Source organism: Myxine glutinosa, chromosome 1 (genome assembly GCF_964187855.1).
Source record: "Myxine glutinosa chromosome 1, kmMyxGlut1.1, whole genome shotgun sequence".
NCBI lineage: Eukaryota > Metazoa > Chordata > Myxini > Myxiniformes > Myxinidae > Myxine > Myxine glutinosa.
In genome coordinates, this window is record NC_136261.1 from 402,742,849 (window position 1) to 402,764,204 (window position 21,356).

At 45.0% G+C, this 21,356-nt stretch overlaps 1 protein-coding gene across 1 annotated transcript in view; it reads left to right on the forward strand.

The window, feature by feature from the left end:
* LOC137417223 (E3 ubiquitin/ISG15 ligase TRIM25-like) overlaps positions 1-21,356 on the forward strand; it is a 49,310-nt gene that overhangs the window by 18,117 nt on the left and 9,837 nt on the right. Inside the window, exons 6-7 of the mRNA XM_068103058.2 lie at positions 3,943-4,070; positions 11,258-11,560. Of these exons, the coding sequence (XP_067959159.2) occupies positions 3,943-4,070; positions 11,258-11,560 (431 nt within the window). The remainder of the gene's footprint in view (positions 1-3,942; positions 4,071-11,257; positions 11,561-21,356) is intronic.

A 21,356-nucleotide genomic window follows, 5' to 3' on the forward strand; every position in this document is an offset into this window, starting at 1 on the left:
ACCCCGGGTAGTGTAAAGTGTGTTAAAGTCATTCAGAAAGTAGTTAGGATTGGAATCTGCTCGCACCATCTACATCCACTCACCTGAGGTGATGACAGTGCTCCACACCACACCATGGTTTGGTATTTTTGTGCAAATGTTTTTGAGAATGTGAGACGCATCATGACGTGGGTGAGACATTGTGCTGGGTATTCCATCTCTTCCTCCTTGAGAGGGATTGATGATGAATTGGGTGATTGCAAATTTGGTTGGTTAGAGGGATTGTGAACCAATTTGGTATTAGAGGAGATATGGGGAGGACGAGACGTAGTGACAAATTTGTAAATTGTTGTGTAAATACGGGGTAAGGGGCGAGGGTAGAGTACGTGACTGGGGGGGTGTGATGTACGTTAGGGATGAGCTTTCTCCGCTCGATCTCCAGGCGCACCTCACCTCTGCATTGCCTTTATTGATGTGTACCCTTGTGCCCTTGCCCTCGCTGACTCTGCTTTGTCTTCCTCCTCTCCCCCCCCCCCCCCCCCATGTACCGTGCTCTTTGGGCACTGAGGGAGAGCGTGCGGGAGCCGCATTTGTGTGCCCGAGCCCCCGCTGCCAGCTGCCTGGATTGATGCACCACTTTATGGACTGCACGTCTTGCGGCCATGCACCACTATATGGACCACGGTTCTATGGCCGAGCACCACACTTATGGACCACACGTTTGTGGCATGACCCCTCTGCTGGGAACAGCCATGATGGCCTGGGAAGAGTTGGCTTGCGGACCACGGTGAGGTGGCCCCTTTTGCCCTCCAGGTGGACCACCCATAGTTGGCCCCTGTGGGCCATAAATAAAAATGAACACGTTCTGTGCTTTTTTTGTTATTGTGCAAATAGGCAGCAAGCCACGAAGAAAGACAACATCTGGAAGGAACATCGGACCAGCAGGAGCAGAGGGAGCAGCAAGATCAAGACCATCAGTTTGTTTTTATTGTGCATGCAATGTAGCACTGGATGGTGCTTGACTGGTGCTTGCTTGATTGGTGCTTATTGGTGCTTTGGTGCTCGCATGCTCAGGGATGCCTTGCAATATCAATCCTGCATCCCCGGGCATGTAGAGGTGGTGTATCGATGCAGTGCATGCTTTTTCCTCCCCCCCACAGGGTTATTTTTCTTTTGTCTCCCAAACAAATGACAGGTCCTGGGTTGCATTTTGTAAATACAAATAGTGTCACTTGTAAATAACATGCTCCCCACCGTCAATGTGTAGTTTGAGAATTAATTCCGCAATTCGGTTAATTGTGGGTGCGAATCTGTTAGGCAGGATGCAACGTAGCAGGCGGGACATGCTTAATTGTGTTTTAAAACTGCCGCACTCAAGGGCAAGGTTAATAGTCAAGGGTATTACACCTGCATGTCACATTAAGTAAAAAAAAAACATTTTCAGCCCGAGACGTGCCGTGAGGAATGAGGGTGTTGTGTTGCGGTTTTTAGAACCTTCACATGTAAATTTAGTTGTAAATTCCCTTATAAATAACTCCTGTGTACATTTCCCCTTAATTGGCTGTTAATTGAAATAACTGCACCCTAGTTAGTCCATGTACAACACGTAGCGAACCATAGGACCTCTCTATAGTTATGTCATTATTCTGTGTTTCAGTTAAGGACCTGTTCCCAATAGTTGACTCTGCGTTGCATCAAATCAAATAAGATAGGATCCCTTGCAATATCCCCGTGGCCTCCTAAAAGTGCCAGTAAGGCGGCATTCGCTGCCGTTGCATTGGGTGTTTACTGGCTCCACATCGCCCCAAACTCCATTACGCATGAGGTCATCTCGGAGAAGAAGGGGGAGGAGCCGCCAGAAGCACAGGCATGGCCCCACCTAGTCATCAAAGGTGGAGTCAGGGAGCCCTTACCAACCAACTAGAGCTTGGTGGGCATGGCTTGAGAGGGCGTGGTAGGAAAGATCTGGCAAGTTTGAGAGGGTTCCAAGGGGTGATTATAAAACCCTTGGCGCGAGGCCCCAAAGAGGAGGTACGAGAGAGAGAGACGTGGGAGGTGGCACGAGAAGCAGTTGAGTGATCCAGCCGAACCAGAGAAGAGAGACGAGAGGGGGTGCTCGTATTGCAGCAATAGACCGAGACCCTCTAGGGCCCTATTGTCGCCGGCTGTTGAGACATGGAGCTGCTGCAGGGAGCCCTGCCGGTGTAAAGCCGAATACGTGGAGCTGCCGGCTCCCCGCTTCCAGCCCGGAGCGGACCTGCTTGCTGTGCCCTGCCAAACCTTCCAGCCCTGTTGTCCCACCTGAACCTTCTCCTTCCAGCCATTCATTCCTGCCTGCGATTCCCTATTCGTGTGAGTCTGTTTGTATTGTCCTGTGGGTATAAGTAAGCTTGTATAAGGATTTGCGCTGTCTTCTTCTTCTTCTGTAAATTACTTTCGTTTCTTCCTTTGGTTTCTTTGGTTTTGTATAGTTAATAATAAATACCTGTTCCTCCTTACTTTGGTTTCATTCTCGTCCGATCGCTTTCGTGATTTCTTTCAATTGAGTACCTGTGGCACGATTTTGGCCGAACCGCTTTATAATCAGGTTTAGTCCATTGCTAATGGCTCGGAAATCCGGATTGCTAAACCGCTCGGCAAATACCATCTTGTCCGGGATTCGAGCGGTACTTGTCTCCCTGTTTTGCGGAGGGATTGATAAAGGTATTCGGGCTAATACCTGGACCAATAACCCTGATCAATCCCACCCCGCAAAAGAGCGTTACAAGTACCAGGACCGGTCGGACGGCCGGCTTAAAAAGACGAGGGGGTTAAACCCCCCTCGGTAAGGGGAGTGCCGTCCCCCGGATCCGTAACAGTATTTTATTTGCCAGATATAGCGCACCCCTTTATATGAACCTTTCTGGACCATTACTTGGTTCATCCTAAGAATACAAGGTAGTCCAGCATGCACACGGGATATTTTTTGAATGTCCATTCTTTTCTATTGTTTGCCACATGGCACATACCATATAAAGGGCCCTTTTCTATGCCCTTGGCATTTTCCCCAAGAATGCTTGTTATCTTTCCACTCGAATCAACTTTCACAATTAACAACTTACCAAACAAACGTTGCAGAGTCAGAGAAAATAAACAATTTCTTACATATGGTATGCAATCATCAGGATGCAAGTGTTATCCATGCACGGAACATGATAGACTGTCTAACAGTACAGGACAAATGCATAAGTACACAGTGTACATCAACATGAATTACAAAAAAATTAATAAACAATGGACAAAGAGATGGTTTATAACATTTGAACATGGATTCATGGATTACAAGGAGATTGATGGACAATGGACATGGTTTATAACATTTGTTCCTGGATTCTCTGCATCTTGTTCAAGGAGCTCAGATGGAAACACCAACAGGTCAACAGTAACACGTCATTTGTTAGAATGGTGTTGTCCCACATCCCAACGCAAACACCTTTTTGGATTATTCTCGCCCAGGTGTAGACAACTCCAGACATCCGGTTTTCTATACCATCACTTCTGAATTTGTCGTTTCTTCTGTCCATCTACTGTCAGGAAGCCGAGTCCAGGACCCACTGACTCACCATGTCTGGTGCTTGCCTCGTGCTCTTCATCTCATCTTTCAATCATGTCATTCATCATTGATTTATTCATTCCGCAAATCACACCTCATTCTCTCCAACCCTCACCGACACTCTCTTTCCATACTGTCCATAGTTTTTTTTTCTACCTGTTTACTTTGTATTCATTTATTCGGCTCCTCTGAAATCTAGAGTTCTGAATAAAAATACAAATGAATATAAAAATTTGCTCTCTCTATTTTCTATTTTTTCATTATTTACCACTCTTTTACAGATAACTTGTGTTGATATGTGAAAATGTATTATTTGAACAATATTCTCTGCATGAATTTCTAAAACTGATGTTTTTCCTTTTTATTCCAAGGCTCAGGACCATGTCAGACCATGAAGGTCTGAAGAGGACACCGCTCCCAGTTCTGGACTTCTCGAAGGAGGAGAAGACTTTGGACGGGCTTGTTACGCTCAATAAGAAGTTCATGGAGAAGATACAGAGTGAGTGACACAAACTGGACATTTTATCAATAAAATAATAAGGGAACACAAAACGTGACACAAATATGGAAGGGAAGCAGGAAGAGAAAATTCTAGAAAAGGAACAAATGACGACGTATTTTTTATTTTATTTTTTTGTACCAAATCATGGCTGAGGAAGAGTGGTTACCGAGGGCAAAAAGCTGACATGGTTTCAGTGGGGAAACAGGTGTATGCAACAGGTGGGTGCAACAAGCAAAGCAACCTATGAAAAGGAGAAAACTAAAGATAGGAGGGCTCACAAATCAAATATGCTCATCTGAAACCAGGAGGCTTGGGAGAGGTCGAGCTCACAAGGGTAGAAATATTTACAGGTAGCGATGGAGATATCATGATATTGTTACTTTTATGTTTGTGGGGGTAGGGATGAAATACCCTTGGAAAGGTAGGATAGTTTAGTTTTGCATTGACCGCCTGACGTGTAGAAAGCCCATTTCAATGTACGTAAGCAGGGTAAACTTTGAGCTTAAGAGTGTTTACGTGTCACCACATGGAGGGTGTTTTTGTGTTTATTAGTTCTAGGGCGTAAGATTAATAATTCCCAATATGTAATCACCTCCTGTGATTTGTCCTTCTGTTTTTGTCGTTCTGTTTTTGTCTCCCGTCAACCGCGGAGCGAAAGGGGGACTATGGTTTTCCCCTCCGTCTGTGTGTCCATCCGTCCGTCCGTGCATGCGTGCATGTGTAAGCGAAGGACCGCATTCGAATTTGGTGTGTGGGTGCAACCCACGTCAAAATCCAAGATGGCCGCCACCATGTATGTCTGATGCCATGTATGTCTGAACCTTGTGAGCTGAATATCTTGAAAAATAAGCGAAGTATCAACTTCTAATTTTGTGTGTGGGTGTATCTAGGCATAAGGAAGAACGCTATTGAAAATTGGATCGCCACGTCAAAATCCAAGATGGCCGCCGCCATGTATGTCTGAACCTTGTGAGATGAATATCTGGAAAAATAAGCGAAGTACCAACTTCTAATTTAGTGTGTGGGTGTATCTCGGCAAAAGGAAGAACGCTATTGAAAATTGGGTTGCCACGTCAAAATCCAAGATGGCCGCCACCATATATATGTCTGAAACTTGTGAGCGAAATACCTCGGAAAATAAGCGAAGTACCAACTTCTAATCTGGTGTGTGGGTGTATCTAGGCACAAGGAAGAAGGCTGTTTAAAATTGGGTCTCCACGTCAAAATCCAAGATGGCCGCCGCCATGTATATCTGAACCTTGTGAGATGAATATCTTGAAAAATAAGCGACGTACCAACTTCTAATTTGGTGTGTGGGTGTATCTCGGCATAGGGAAGAACGCTATTGAAAATTGGGTCGCCATGTCAAAATCCAAGATGGCCGCCACCATATATATGTCTGAACGTTGTGAGCGAAATATCTTGAAAAATAAGCGAAGTACCAACTTATAATCTGGTGTGTGGGTGTATCTAGGCACACGGAAGAACGCTATTGAAAATTGGGTCGCCACGTCAAAATCCAAGATGGCCGCCGCCATGTATGTCTGAACCTTGTGAGATGAATATCTTGAAAAATAAGCGAAGTGCCAACTTCTAATTTGGTGTGTGGGTGTATCTCGCCATAAGGAAGAAAGCTATTGAAAATTGGGTCGCCACGTCAAAATCCAAGATGGCCGCCGCCATGTATGTCTGAACCTTGTGAGCGAAATATCTTGAAAAATAAGCGAAGTACCAACTTCTAATCTGGTGTGTGGGTGTATATAGGCACAAGGAAGAACGCTTTTGAAAATTGGGTCGCCACGTCAAATTCCAAGATGGCTGCCTTGCGTCTTCCACTTTGTCAACTTGCATCACTTCACCGATGGGGGACCTAGGCGTCATGCTTGTTTACAAGTAATCGGCCGGCCATGCAAACAAGTGCTCCATTCACCCACAACACAGTCATGCCGACAAAGACCCGAACATTTGCCGAATGGCGAGTAAACCCCGCCCAGCTGAACATTCCCGAAGGAGATTAGACTCTGCCTTCAAGGATCGTAATTGGCAGGACATTCAGGAAAGGCCGCGGTTCCTTCCCTCCTGTGCGAAAAAGATAATCCCACCAAGTTCGGGTATACGCCTCGGAGTAACAACGTTTGTCTATTTGTGTTCCGGTGTTCATCGACCACGGACTGGACATTATGTTTGTGGGTGTGGAGGACGAATTACCATAGTGGAGTCAGGATTGTATAAATTAGTATGAACAGCGTGTGAGTAGGAAGCCTATTTCGATGTCTGTAAGTATAAAAACAGTGAGCTTAAGGTTGTTTGTGTTCCTCCAAGGAATCGTATAGACAATTAATCCCACCCTACCAACCGACTAAGGAAAAAGGCCTCGCCCAGTAGGGGCGGAGTATCGGTTGGCGGTAAAGAAGGCCATGAAGCCCCACCCCCGAAGTGCATGATTGGTCAGGGTGACATCATTGAGAGACTTCAAGAATGGAGGAGGAAGGATTGCTCTCGCTGGTCCTGGCTTTGTGGAGGGTGGTCGCTTTTCTCGTGTGTGCTTGTGGGGAGAACTGTTCTGAGCCCAGAGAACCCTGCAGTGTTAGGGCCAGGGTTGTTGTTTGACTTTGTGCTCTTCAGGGGAGTTGGGGACCGTGTTGTGCTCCCCCACCCCCCCCCCCCGGGATCAAGCGGGAGACGTTTGGCTGCATGCTGGCATGATTGACTTGCGCCATTGTATGGGTGCTTCGACGCGCAGTCCTCTCGCGCACCAAACCCACCTGAGTGCTCGGCGATACCAGAGCTGAGTGCCAGAAGAAAAGTGGGGATTTTCTTGAATTTCCTTTAATCATTCCCCTGTCTGTTTTCCTGTCTGAGTGGAGACGTCTCAAGTTTAGGATATTCGTTTTTACCTCACCGTTAATTTTTGGTTCTTTGATTTCCTTCATTAAATTCCTTGCTGTGCATTTTTCGTTGTTGTGTCTTGTTTGCATGGTGTTCGGTTCGAGAAACAAAACCTGTGTGGTGACCGTCTGAACTAATCAATTTGGTTCCATCCCGCGTGCGTGCCAAAAAGTACCACCAATTTTTGACTTGATTACCTCAAAGTAAAGATCGACCGGCTATCCATCCAAGGCTGGTTTTCATCGGCCATAGACTTGACAATATGCTGGTGTAACACGAACTTGAGGTCCCTGGAATGAAAATTTGGATTGAATAATCTCCAGAAAGCAGTTCCACAAATCGGATGAAAGACCGGATATTTGTGGTAAGTAGAGATTTTGGGAGTTTGAGAAGAAGGAGTTAGGAGTTACTGTAAGAAGGGATTCATCCTCAATTGTTGCGTGCTCCTCCCCAAACCCTGGTCACAGTGTACCTTCGAGCCCCGAGATGAGTCACGGCAGAAAGATGTGTTATTCTGTATGTCAAAGATCAATGGTGAAACCACACCAATTGTTACCAACAAACAAATATTGTATTAAGATCACACAAGAATAACAGTGCAACAACAATAGTAATCAATTGTACAACCAATATATATTTCCTATGATGGTACCATCATGTTTGTACAATATAACTCACTGTGCTCCAAGTGAGTGAAAAGAAGAACATTCCCCAATGTCTCTATTCCAGCATCAAGCCAAAGTCGATCCGCTCCAGTAATCGTCAGAACGATGTCTAATCGAGACCAGAATCCCGTTTGGATGACAGTCACAGTCACGCTGCCAAAGCTGCGCAAAGGTGTCCTCAAGGCGACTGGGAAATCACACCCTCGGGTATGGACGTTCCACGGCTCCCAATCGGCGAACCGCAGATTTCCCACTTAAAAGCCACGTTACACACACAAACGAAATTAACGTCTGAATGCGGTGACAATGGTTAAAGCGAGGTGAAAAACCTTGAGCGATGCGCAAATCCTGCGCAAGATAAAAATGGCCGACGGCCCGTTCTCGTGGCGTAACGGCACTCCAACGATTCATTTCGGAATCAACCGCAAAACCTGTCACGCAGGTTTATCTGTCACAGCGATAACAACTCTGTCACAGGAATCCCTTTCCCGGGAAACCCAAAGTTCACTCGTGATCCTCGTTCGTCAACGTTTGCTCAGGACCTTGAAGCAGCTCGGCTTCTTGTCCGACTCACTCGCTCCGCCTTCTCTTCCTCCTCTTCCTCTTCATCGTTGTCCGGTTCCGGTTTCATTTAAAACATTAACTTTTTTACCTTTTGAAATAGGAATCTCTATTTCCCTGAAACGACAACAATAATAGTACATGGATTCAAAAATGTTTACAGTGGATGAAAACCACAACAACGGAAGTGACGAATCCGTAACACAATAAATTAAAGATGGTCGGAGATCGTAGAGAGCAGAGGGATCAAGACTGGAGGAAATGGGAAATAACTGAGGATCCAGCAACCTCTGCAATGTGAGAGCAGCAGGTCTTGTTCTTTGGTCTTGTCATGTGAGATAATAATAACATTGATAGTTTTATTTTCCACTTATTTACAGGAGAGACAGGTGTGAAGTGGAGGTGCAAGCCAGTGGGGTGGAGCATTACTCCATTGTGCTGTGGAAAAGCTGTGTTGGTTGTGAGTAGTTTTAATTACCCCGTGCACATGAAGTGAAAAGGTGGGTTAGGGAATTTATTCATGTCCGTTCGTCTGTCTGATCAGTTTATCATCATCAGTTTATAATCGAGGAACTACTTATTTAAATTAAATGTGATATTTTGAACACGAGTCGGAAGACCATTTTTTTCGTTTTGCAGGTACTTTATTTTGAATTTGTCCCGATCATACAGTGCAGAGCAGAGCGAGATAATATTATTATTCTGTCCACCTGTCTGGCAATCAAACAAAAGTGAAAATCATTCAAACAGGAACCTTGATGTTTTTAAGGATGTTATAAATCACACAGGCATAAAGAACTAATTAACATGTTCGACAGGGTGATGTAATAGACACTGGGTAAAACGGCAGTAAAATCTGGAATCAATTTATTTGTGCACCTTTAAACCTTTAATCAAATTTAATTAATTTTATTCTTGAACACTATAAAACAAATCTTCATAATACCTCCAAGAACCATGTTATATGTCGACATCTTGGAAGAGATTTATTTTGGTTGTGATCCCGCACACACGTGACGTCAAAACATGGCTGCACTTGGTATGTTCTCTTATCAAGCAACTAGGTAGCGCTTGTCGAGCCAGCTGTTCCTTATTAACGGTTTTGAATGGAGTGCTTGCTTAAGTGTTCAAACCACTTGGTGAGTGCTCTCCAAGAATCTTGGTAACTGACCACACCCTTGGTGTTCGTGGAGCTGGATGGTGGTCATTGGCGGTGTTCATGTAGCTGGATCGTTGTTATTGGCGGTTACGCATCGGGGATGGAGAGCCTGGCGGCATGTCAGGGCTGTCTGGTGAACGTGCTTACCAAGCTGTTTCATAGAAGGCATCAACTGGGGCCGTGTGATCACCTTCTTCCTGTTCGGTGTCACACTGTACACAGAGTTGGCTGCACCAATACACATGGACTCGCTTTATTCAAGCATGACTGACTACATGGAGAATGACCTCAATCCGTGAATCGTTGCTAATGGTGGGGTGGTTTCCTCCATCTTTTGCTGGAGAGCTTTTCTCACTGCTGGTCGTGCTTTACTGCGATTGGGGTGATGCCAAGGAGGCGGTTCCTTGAAGTAAATACTTGAACACTGCGTGGTGTATCATGTTCTATGAACTCTCAAGTTTTTGAAGTAATGACTTTGACAGATGGAGGATGCACCATATGGAGGATCCTCTAAGTTGGAATTCCAGCATGGATTCAGGAAATCGAAGTATTATGATTGGAAAAATTGGTGATTGAGCGAATGATGAAGGAAAATATGTTCTAGTTCTACTCCCTAAATATACATTTCCAGGAAATAACTTACTTGGATCCCACTTATTCTCTCTGCTTTTGAAGCTGGATGGAGGCTATGTTTTCACCCCTGTGTATTTGTCTGTTTCTGTCTTGGTTGTCTGTTTGTTTTCCTGTGAGCAGGAAATCTCAATAAGTTGTGGATGGATTCGGACAGAATTTTGTGGAGAGGTTGGGTGTGTGACAAGGACGAATTCATATGATTTTGTGAAGATCCGAATCTTTGGTACATCATGGTACATCATGGGCGAACAAACTTTGGTACATCATGGGCGATGATGGTTGTGATCAAGTTTCATCAAAAATGTGCATGTAGTTTCGGAGAAGAGGGAAAATACCTATTTTGGGGGTTCAAATCACCCCCTTAGTTCCCCTTAGTGAGCGCAGATTTTGATGCGATCAATACACCTTCGTTAGGCATCAGGTATGAAGCTTGTGGCCAAGTTTCATCAAAATCCAGTGTTTGGTTCAAGCGATAGTGATTAAAGTTTTAACAGACTCACTCACTCACTCACTCACTTCCCTACGGACACTGCTGATCGCATAAGCTCACCGTACTAAAGTCCAGGTGAGCTAAAAATTCTGAGTTGGTAAAGGGAATTTTGAAATCTATAATTTTTTCACAGGTGCACTGCCCTAGATTCACCAAGAACTTTCAACATCAACATAAATCATTCACATGTTCCTAAAATCATTCACATACGTACATATTCACATACATTTACATGCATATCACACAACAGAAGACATATTCACATATGACATATACAGACATATTCAGACATATTCATATTATCACATATTCACATACAATCATTCACATACATATTGAATCATTCACATACATATTGAATCATTCACATGCACATTTAATAATTTGTATGTACTTTGAATCATTCACATGCACATTTAATAATTCACCTGTTCCTTGAATCATTCACGTGTACCTTGAATCAATCATTCACTTATTCCTGGAATCATGTGATGTTCAATTCCAGTGAAGAACCAAAGATTCATTCTATTTTGTGGAGAAAACGAATTTGCGATCACTCGATTTTAGTACATTAGAGGGAAGTGTAAGAACAATGTTGTGAAATTTCCTCAATGAATCAATGAATATTTTATTTTATTTTCATACAAAATGGAGGTTCCATTACTCTTCCCCCATGTTTGTTGTACTTAGATTTTTGGTTAAATGATAAAAATAAAAACATCATAAACATAAAAACAAGAGAATTTCACATCTTGTAATTTTTGTTCATCTTTAATCATTTCCACAGAAGGGCCAGAGAAGGTTTATCTGCAACATCCGGAGCATTTATTTCCGGTGGAGCATCCAGAGAGGCTTTATCTGGAGCATCCGGAGCATTTATTTCCGGTGGAGCATCCAGAGAGGCTTTATCTGGAGCATCCGGAGCATTTATTTCCGGTGGAGCATCCAGAGATGCTTTATCTGGAGCATCCGGAGCATTTATTTCCGGTGGAGCATCCAGAGATGCTTTATCTGCAGCATCCGGAGCATTTATTTCCGGTGGAGCATCCGGAGAAGGTTGATCTGGATCAGAACAACTTGAGAAATCATTGTAAGTGAAGGGAAATGGGGATGGGGTTCTTCTTATTTAAAATTCCATAATTCCTCCTTTTCATTCTTTCCTTTTTCTTTTGTTTTATTTCCCTCATTAAATTTTCCTTCACTCTATTCCACTTCATGATTTTCCAACTCTATTCTCCCACTTGTCAAATGTCACAAGACCCAAAGTTTGTTCAATTGAACGATGTCCAACCAGGAGGAGGGGATAGTCCAAACTTGTGTTTACTGATTAAAGGCCTTTCTTAATCCCCACCCTCTCCTCCCCCACTACCCCATCCCACTCTCTCTCTCCTCCTCCCTCTCCCCCACAACCCCATCCTCCTCACTCTCCCGCTCTCTCACCCCCTCTACCCCATCCCCCTCTCTCTCCTCCTCCTCCCTTTCCCCCACTACCCCATCCCCCCTCTCTCTCCCACCCTCTCACCCCCACTACCCCATCCCACTCTCTCTCCCCCACTACCACATCCCCCTCTGTCTCTCCTACTCTCACCCCCACTACCCCCATCCCACTCTCCCTCACTACCCCATCCTCCTCTCTCTCTCTCCCACTCTCTCCCCCACTACCCCATCCCACTCTCTCTCTCCCTCCCCCTCTCACCAACAATGTAATGAGAACAAGACCTTTTTTGGACGATTACTGGTTCGTTCTACAAGCATAAGCGGTATATATTGCTCTTTCATCCTGATAATTTACAATCCTGAAGGAACTTGTAAGATATTTCCCAATCTCTCACATAAACATCTTGCATTAACAAACATTGTGGAAACATATATCTATAATAATAAAAGTGTGTGTGTGTGTGTGTGTGTGTGTGTGTGTGTGTGTGTGTGTGTGTGTGTGTGTGTGTGTGTGTGTGTGTGTGTGTGTGTGTGTGTGTGTGTGTGTGTCCGTCTCCTCCATAACTCCAAAGCCATGAAACCTACCACCCCCAAACTTTGCATACATACTTCTCCACCTCCAAGGAATTACATGAATGAAAACTAGGTGTTTGTGTGTGTGTTTAAGATAATTTACACAAACAGGCTTACTGTTACGGATTCGGCCCTAATTATTGTTGTTATTGTTATTGTTGCTGGTTCTAGGTATTATGGTTATGGTGGTTTAAGGGAAAGGGTTATTGTGGTTGAAAGGTTTAAAAGCGCTCCTGGAAAAATGTGACAGGAAATCGGATCGTGACCCGGAATACAAAGGGAGCGAGGAGGAAGAGGCATGAAGAGATCGTAAAAATACGTCTTGGTTGAAGCTCCGTACCGAGCGGGCGAGCGTACAGTGCGAGTGAAAGCCGTCAGCCATTTCGCCACGCGCGCTGCCTACAGTGAAAAAGGTTTTTGTCGCGTCGGCTGGCATTATTCCCCGGCGGTTTGTCGGGGACGGCTGTGCAACAACGTGGCTTTTTAGGATTATATGGAGGCTCGCTGATTGAACCGCAAATGTGTACGTTAGAGCGCGTCTTTGGGAGGTTTTCCATTCCATCGCTATTTTGCTGGGTGCTGAACCACGTGACCTCTGGGTCGCTTCGATCGCCCACGCTTCAATTGACTTTGATGGGAAATTGATTCAACGATCGCTGGAGCGAATCGACTTCGCCTTGGAGGGGTACAGACACATTGGGGGAGTGCCGTGAGTTTGGGTTAAGGGACTAGCTAAGGCGGTACCATCTTCAGATAGTGATTGTAATAATAATAATAACTAGCCGAAACCCGTGGAACATCCACGGAAGGGAGGATGTGGTGTATCGATAGAGTGTACCATTATGGATGGCATAGGGGATTTGCTTGTCCGAGTAAGAGTTAGGAAGAAAGATGAGAATGAAGAGTGCGTATATGAACAACGTATTTATTGCAATCCACTTAAATGACAACGCTACGATATACTTTTGAAAAATGAATGGATTCGTAATAGGAATCGGCATAGCACCACTCTGGGATTGTCCACTCAGTGGACGGCTTGCTGTCGCCTTCGACTGTCCAATCAGAGGATGGCTTGCTTTGCCTTCACCCAGCAGACACCAATACGATGGCATCGTAAGATGGCGTCGTATCGGCAGTTAATCGGATGCTTTTGGGCCCCAACGTCAGCTAATTCAGATTTTTCGAGTATGGCTGTACGTGATAAACAAAGAGCGCGGTTCGTAGATCGTAAATCCATTAGTGCCGTGGGCATCGGGTCACTGGGTGCGTCGTAAAAGGGATAACAAAGTCGAGTCCTTACCCTATTATTATATAGACTAGCCAAAACCCGTGGAACATCCACGGAAGGGAGGATGTGGTGTATGGATAGAGTGTACCATTATGGATGGCATAGGGGATTTGCTTGTCCGAGTAAGAGTTAGGAAGAAAGATGAGAATGAAGAGTGCATATATGAACAACGATCGCCGACACCGGCACAAATGCATGCTCTGGATTGTCCACTCAGTGGACGGCTTGCTGTCGCCTCCGACTGTCCAATCAGATGAGACAGCTGGCTTAACGTCCTCTGATGCGACGTCACACCTGCGAGGTATCAGGAGGCGGGAACCAAATCCAAAACAGAAGCTAAAGTAAAGACCATCGGAGATCTCCTGCGGCAGCGTTTCTAACCGATGTAGTAAAGTACAGTACGTACAGTAAAGGACATTCTCATTGATCCGTTGATTAACTATAACTGACCTGCGCCGCCCTGCTGTAGCTTGACATGTTAGCAGGTACTCTGACCTTTTTCACAACTTCAAATGGCGTTTCATAAAATCCTGCTGTGACTCGACATGTGCCGCACCATAATCATTGGCGCATAAAACCCTACACTGCTACAGAGGATTATACTACCACCGGAAGCCGGCACTTGGTTGTCCACAGAGGGAGGGAAGAAACACACCATGTGGAATGAAAAACAAAATGCATTAAAATATTCAAGAAAGAAACATTTTTTTTCATTTAATATTCCGTAAGTATTTATTGTACGACTAACGATTGTCAAAATAAGAACCTGCTTTGGGCAATTGCACACTATACCGTCGAGGCCGCTTTTACAGAATAAGAAGGAAATAATTAAATGAATGCTTTCCTATTTACATCGTTGAGTCAATACGTCACAAAATCATTTTTTAAACCTGTAATTACTGGTTGTAGGGAATGCAGATTTGACGATCAGCTGATTTATGCGTGTGTGTGGGTGTGCATTTTAGACTTGGACAATATAAGAAGGAAAATTGCTTTGCAATACATGCCCATTTGCAAGTTTCAGATCAATATCAGTAAGCAGTAAGCACGGCCCATTATTTAATGACACCACTCGACTGTCCAATCAGCGGACAGCTCGCATCGCCGTCGCCCAGCAAACGCCAATACGATGGCGTCGTAAGATGGCGTCGTATCGGCAGTTAATCGGATGCTTTTGGGCCCCAAAGTCGACTAATTCAGATTTTTCGAGTGTGGCTGTATGTGATAAACAAAGAGCGCGGTTCGTAGATCGTAAATCCATTAGTGCCGTGGGCATCGGGTCACTGGGTGCGGCGTAAAAGGGATAACAAAGTCGAGTCCTTACGCTATTATTATATAGACTAGCCGAAACCCGTGGAACATCCACGGAAGGGAGGATGTGGTGTATGGATAGAGTGTACCATTATGGATGGCTTAGGGGATTTGCTTGTCCGAGTAAGAGTTAGGAAGAAAGATCAATTTTCACTTGTGCAAAAATGCTACTCACAATTACATCGCCTGTGCGTCGGCCTGTGATTGAGCCAGAGAGTTGGCCTGTGAGTCAACTTCCTTTCCAATGTCTGCAAGAATTGAAATACTGATTGTGAATGTGTAAAATTATATGAAAGAAGAACATGCATATCAATAGATGATGCCTTCGAAAAGGAGAGCAGCTGTCAATAGAAAAGGATGTCTGACATCAATTTGACATTATTGCACAGGAAATGACAAACAAAGAAACAGTTCATTTCCATCGGGTAATATTATGATGAGAGATCAGCCGATACCTTTATTATGTCCATCAGCATCCATGGCACTTAGAAAAAAACGCAGCATCAGCCAGCCGCAGCCAACTATCACGTACTGTCTCGAAGTCAATGCCATCCTTTTATCTCTTCGTATACAAGTACAACTCACTGATCGCAACGTCACTTCATTTAACTTTATTAAAATGATGATAAAGATGTGAAACCCGTGGAACATCCACGGAAGGGATATCGTTCGTCTGTTTTCAGCTCGTTATCTTTAAGCTTCCTTATGTCTCGCCACCTGCTACACCTCTCTGAGTTACGAGGATTTATGCAACGCACCCCGAGTATCGCAACATCACTCCATTTAACTTTATTAAAATGACGATAAAGACGTTTCCTTATATATCCTAATTTCAAATGTTCAAGGGAATAAAAAAGCTTCCTTACATCTCGCCACCTGCTACACCTCTCTGAGTTATGAGGATTTATGCAACGCACCCCGAGTATCGCAACGTCACTCCATTTAACTTTATTAAAATTACGATAAAGACGTTTCCTTATATATCCTAATTTAAAATGTTCAAGGGAATAAAAAGACCATTTGGTTCACACCACCCATCACACCACTCGACTGTCCAATCAGCGGACGGCTCGCATCGCTTTCGCCCAGCAGACGCCAATACGATGGTGTCGTAAGATGGCGTCGTATCGGCCAATAATCGGATGCTTTTGGGTCCCAAAGTCGGCGAATTCAGATTTTTCGAGTATGGCTCTACGTGATAAACAAAGAGCGCGGTTCGTAGATGGAAAATGCATTAGTGCCGTGGGCATCGGGTCACTGGGTGTGGCGTAAAAGGGATAACAAAGTCGAGTCCTTACGGTATTATTATATAGATAATACATTTATTTTATATAGCGCTTTTCAAGAAGCCCAAAGGTGCTTTGACTGAGTACAAAAAACAAGTGCAAAAGGACAAAAATCAATAGGTAAATAATCAAAGCAAAAGGAAGGAGAAGGAGAAGAGATAGTCAGGGGTTAAATGCTGTGGGTTAAATGTTGAATGCATTGTTGAACAGGTAGGTCTTGAGTGATGTTTTGAATGTGGTGAGTGAGGAGGTATCTCTGATGGTGTGAGGTAGTGAGTTCCAGAGGGTGGGAGCAGCGATGGAGAAGGCCCTGTCCCCCCAGGATCTGAATTTGGTCCGGATGGGCGGGGGGGGATGTCAGGAGGTTGGTACCAGCAGAGCGGAGGTTGCGGGTGGGAGTGTGTCTGGAGAGGAGGTCAGTCAGGTAGGATGGGGCCACGTTATGGAGGGCTTTGTAGGTCAAGAGGAGGATTTTGTACTGGATTCTCTGGGGGATGGGGAGCCAGTGAAGCTTGTAAAGGACGGGGGTGATGTGGTCACGGGTCCGGGAATGGGTGAGTAGACGGGCAGCGGAGTTCTGAATGCATTGGAGTTTATTGATGATTATTGAGGGTGAACCATAGAGGAGGCTGTTGCAGTAGTCCAGACGGGAGGTGTTGAAGGCGTGGATGAGGGTTTCTGCAGCCGTGGAGGAGAGGGATGGACGGAGACTGGCGATGGTTTTCAGGTGAAAGAAGGCTGTCTTTGTGATCTGTTTAGTGTATTTGTCGAAGGAGAGGGTTTGGTCAAAGATGATGCCAAGATTCCGGATGTGAGGGGAGGTGGATACTGGGAAACCATCGATGTTGAGGGCAAAGTTATGGGTGGATTTGGTGAGCGTTTTTGGGCCAATGATGATTATTTCAGATTTATCATAGTTAAGTTTGAGGAAGTTGATTTGAAGCCAGGATTTTATTTCAGTGATGCAGTTTGTCAGGATAGAGTGGGTGGCGGTGGAGATGGACTTGGTGGAGATGAAAAGTTGGATGTCATCGGCGAAGCAGTGGAATTGGAGACCATGACGGCGGATTAAGTGACCAAGGGGGGACAGGTACAGGATGAAGAGGAGGGGGCCAATAACTGAACCTTGGGGGACACCTTGGGGGAGGGGAGCAGTCGGGGATTTGCAGTTATTGATGGAGATGAACTGGCGTCTGTCAGAGAGGTATGATTTGATCCAAGAGAGGGTAGTGCCGGTAATGTTAAAGGTGGTTTCAATTCGGGTGAGGAGGATGGTGTGATTGATGGTGTCAAAGGTGGCGCTGAGGTCGAGGAGGATGAGAATGTTGAGGTTGCCAGCGTCAGAGGAGAGGAGAAGGTCGTTGGTGATTTTGAGGAGAGCAGTTTCAGTACTGTGGTTGGAGCGGAATCCGGATTGGAATGTTTCATACAGGTTATTGGCAGAGAGGTGATGTTTGAGTTGAGTGGCTACAGCGCGTTCCAAAACTTTTGACAGAAAGGGTAGGTTGGAGATGGGTCTGAAGTTATTTAGGGTTTCAGGGTTGAGTCCAGGTTTTTTCAGAATGGGGGTAACAGCAGCAATTTTGAGGGATGGTGGGACGATGCCTGTAGACAGGGAGGAGTTTATTGTTGCAGTGATAAGTGGAGAGAGAGCAGGAAGGGAGGCCTTGACAAAGCTGGAGGGGATGGGGTCAAGAGTGCAGGTGGCAGTTTTCATTCCTATGAGGAGTTCAGAGAGGTCAGTAGGGGAGACTAGGGAGAACTGAGACAGGGGTTGGCAGGATAAGGGGGGGCGGGTGGCTTGAGGGGGAGTGGGTGCGGTGGTGATTAAGCTGTTATAGATGTTGTCAATTTTGCATTGGAAGAATGAAAGGAAGGAGATGCAGTTGTCTACTGTAAATGACTGGGTGGTGGTGTTCAGGGGGCTGAGGAGTTTGTTTATTGTAGAGAAGAGTGCTTTTGGGTTTCCAGAGCCAGAGTGGATAATTTGAGAGTAGTAGGCGGAGCGGGCGCAGGAGAGGGCATCTTTGTAGTGTTGTAGGTGGTCCTTGTAGGCTTGGGAGTGAATTGTAAGACCTGTTTTATTGCGGAGTCTTTCAAGTTGGCGAGCACGAGTTTTCATCAGGTGGAGTTCAGGGGTAAACCAGGGAGCAGAATGGGTGAAAGAAACTGTTTTGGTTTTTATAGGCGCAAGCTGGTCAAGGCAGCAGGAGAGAGTGTGGTTGTAGTAGTCAGTGAGGTCAGAAGGGGTGTGGAGGTCAACGGAGGGAGAAGTGGACATTTTTTCAGAGAGGCTGGATGAGAATGAGGTAGGTGAAAGAGCGTTTAGCTTACGGAAGTTGATAGTGCGATAATGCCTTGGTGCTGGGGTGGGGATGTTGATGGTCATAGTGATGGCTAAGTGGTCAGAGAGGGTGAGGTGAGTGATTGTAGGGTGAATTGATATTTTTATTTGTGTCGTGATTCCGGTGTGATTTATAATATATTATTGTTTGTTCAAAACCCTTGGTGTGGTTCCATTATTGATTTGATCGTTTCATTTGATGGTTTCATTGAGGGTTTCATTATTGATGGATTGCAACCCAGGATAACATCTTTTTCTGCCGTGGCCCCTCCCGCCTCTACACGGACCTTTGTACGATGTGCTTTTTGTACGGTTGGGAGATATACCGAGACCAGGAGGTCAGGGGAGGAACACATAACACTTACCTTTGGTCAGCTTGCGTTCAGGTCGCTCAGCTCCAGGTCTTACTTTGGCCATTTTGTCTTAATTCTGCCACATTGAGGCTTGCTTGATTGCTTGAGCTGCTTGGTGAGTGCTCTACAAGCAGCTTGGTAATGGATGGAACACCCCTGCTCCCTCGTCAGATTGAGTCTATTATATTTAGTTCCTTCCTTTGAAGAGTAGAAATATGGGCAATATCCCTGGTGCTCACCTTGAAGAATAAACGGTATACTACACTGACTAATCACTAAAGGTATTTTAAACCAATTTCAATGGTTGCTAGAAGACAGGGCAGCATGTAGAATCATACGAACATAATCATAAGACTTTAAACAAACAATCAAAAATATACATATTTTGGGGGGAAAGCATACCTCCTCACCCCCACCCCCTATACCTCCCCTTATGGCCCGTTTTTTACCGTGACCAAACATTGGTACACCACAGGTAGTGAAGGTTGTGGTGAAGTATCATCAAAATTGTGTGTGTAGTTTCAGAGGAAAAACCAAATTCCTATTTCCGGGGGTCAAACCTGGAGCCAGATAGCCAAATAGGGATGGGCCCCCTTAGACCCTGAAGTTTTTTTTTGTTTGTTTTTTCAATAATGTCGTGAACAAACTTTAGTCTCAACACAACAAATATCATTTGTGCCAAGTTTTGTCACAACCCCATCAGCGGTTTTGAAGAAGTTTCAAGTGTTTACAGACTGACGGACGGACGACGCGCCATCACATAATCTCCCCTGAACCTCGTTCCACGTGACCTAAAAACAACAAATTTTATTATTCCCTGCATTTGTGCCACTGTCAGGGAAGTGGTAGGGTGAGACTCAAGACGCCAATGGTCGGAAACAGGTTTTACAAAAGGTCATGACTTTATTATTAACTGGTTATTCACTTCATTCCATTACCAAATAATATCGTTTAACTCAATGGACCAGGTTAACTCTATCCGCATAGTCCTTCTTGTTCGGCTGCAGTGCCGAACTCGTGGTACGCGTTCATTCCGTCGTGCAGGGCTTCTGAGGATGAGTGCTCTCCTGGCTCAAAGTCCCTTCTGTTTATATCGGCACACTTCATTTAATCCTCTGTCCGCTGAAATCGTAATCCCTTCTCCGCTGCTTACTCAGTCGTCTCACTGGCACCAGCTCCCTCCCCTCCTGCTGCGAGTTCCATTTACCAAACAATAGGGGGGTGCTCCAGCCTGGGGCTGTGACCAGGTGGACAAGAGATTACCATGTTCGTGCACATTCCTGACTTAATTTACGAAATCGTCTATCTGCTTCGTTACCAGCCCTAATCAATGAGTTACCATTCCCAATCAATGAGTTACATTTCCACACCACCATACACCACCCAGTTCTTCAAACTCACGAGAAACTATTTATTTAAACTTGGGAAAAAATTTAAGAAACCATCTACTTCTGAAAAATTCTTCTTCTTCTTTAAACTTACCCGCCACCTATGTTGTGGTCGGCAGCGACGTGCAGTGCCTCGGGCGGTGCTTCACCTGCTATAAATGTCTTATTTCCCCCCTTTTTGTACGATGTGCTTTCATTATATTAATATAATTATACTTATTATACCAATAATAAATAAACGTGTAAAACGAGCAACGTGGAATGCCAAAGCCACTTGGTTTACATGGTGATATGGTGGCTCGCTTCTCCATGTGGACATCTCCGGAATTGGAAGAAAAAATAAATTGGAGGATGAAAGTAACATGTGAAGCACGATGTCGGAGAGGTATGCACACGTGCCTTAAGGTGTCTAACCTTGGTTTGAATCCGGACCGAGTTATAAACTCTCATCCTGGTGTTTCACAGGTGCAGATTGACTCATCAATGTGTGTGACGTCACGTTAAACTGTGCGTCACATCTGCAGGATTTTCATCCCTCCTCCTCATCCTCCTCAATCTCACACACCTCTCTCGTCTTCTCCCCTCCAAGTTGTTGGTGGTGAAGTAAATAAATAAAGTATTGTTGCGGATTCGGAGTCGGCGCTCCCCTTATCAAGGGTGGGGTTAATCACCTTGTCTTTTAAGCTGGCCGTCCTCCGATCCTGGAAGTTATAACGCTCCTTTCCGGTCGAGATTGGCCAGGGTGATTGGTCAATGGAGTCCCAAATACCTGAGTGCCAATCCGACCGCAAAGCAGGGAGATAACTCCCACTCGAACCACGGATAAGATGGTAATTGCCGAGCGGTTTAGCAATCCGAAGCCCGAGCCATTAACCAAGGAAACTAAACTCGATTCTGAGCGGTTTC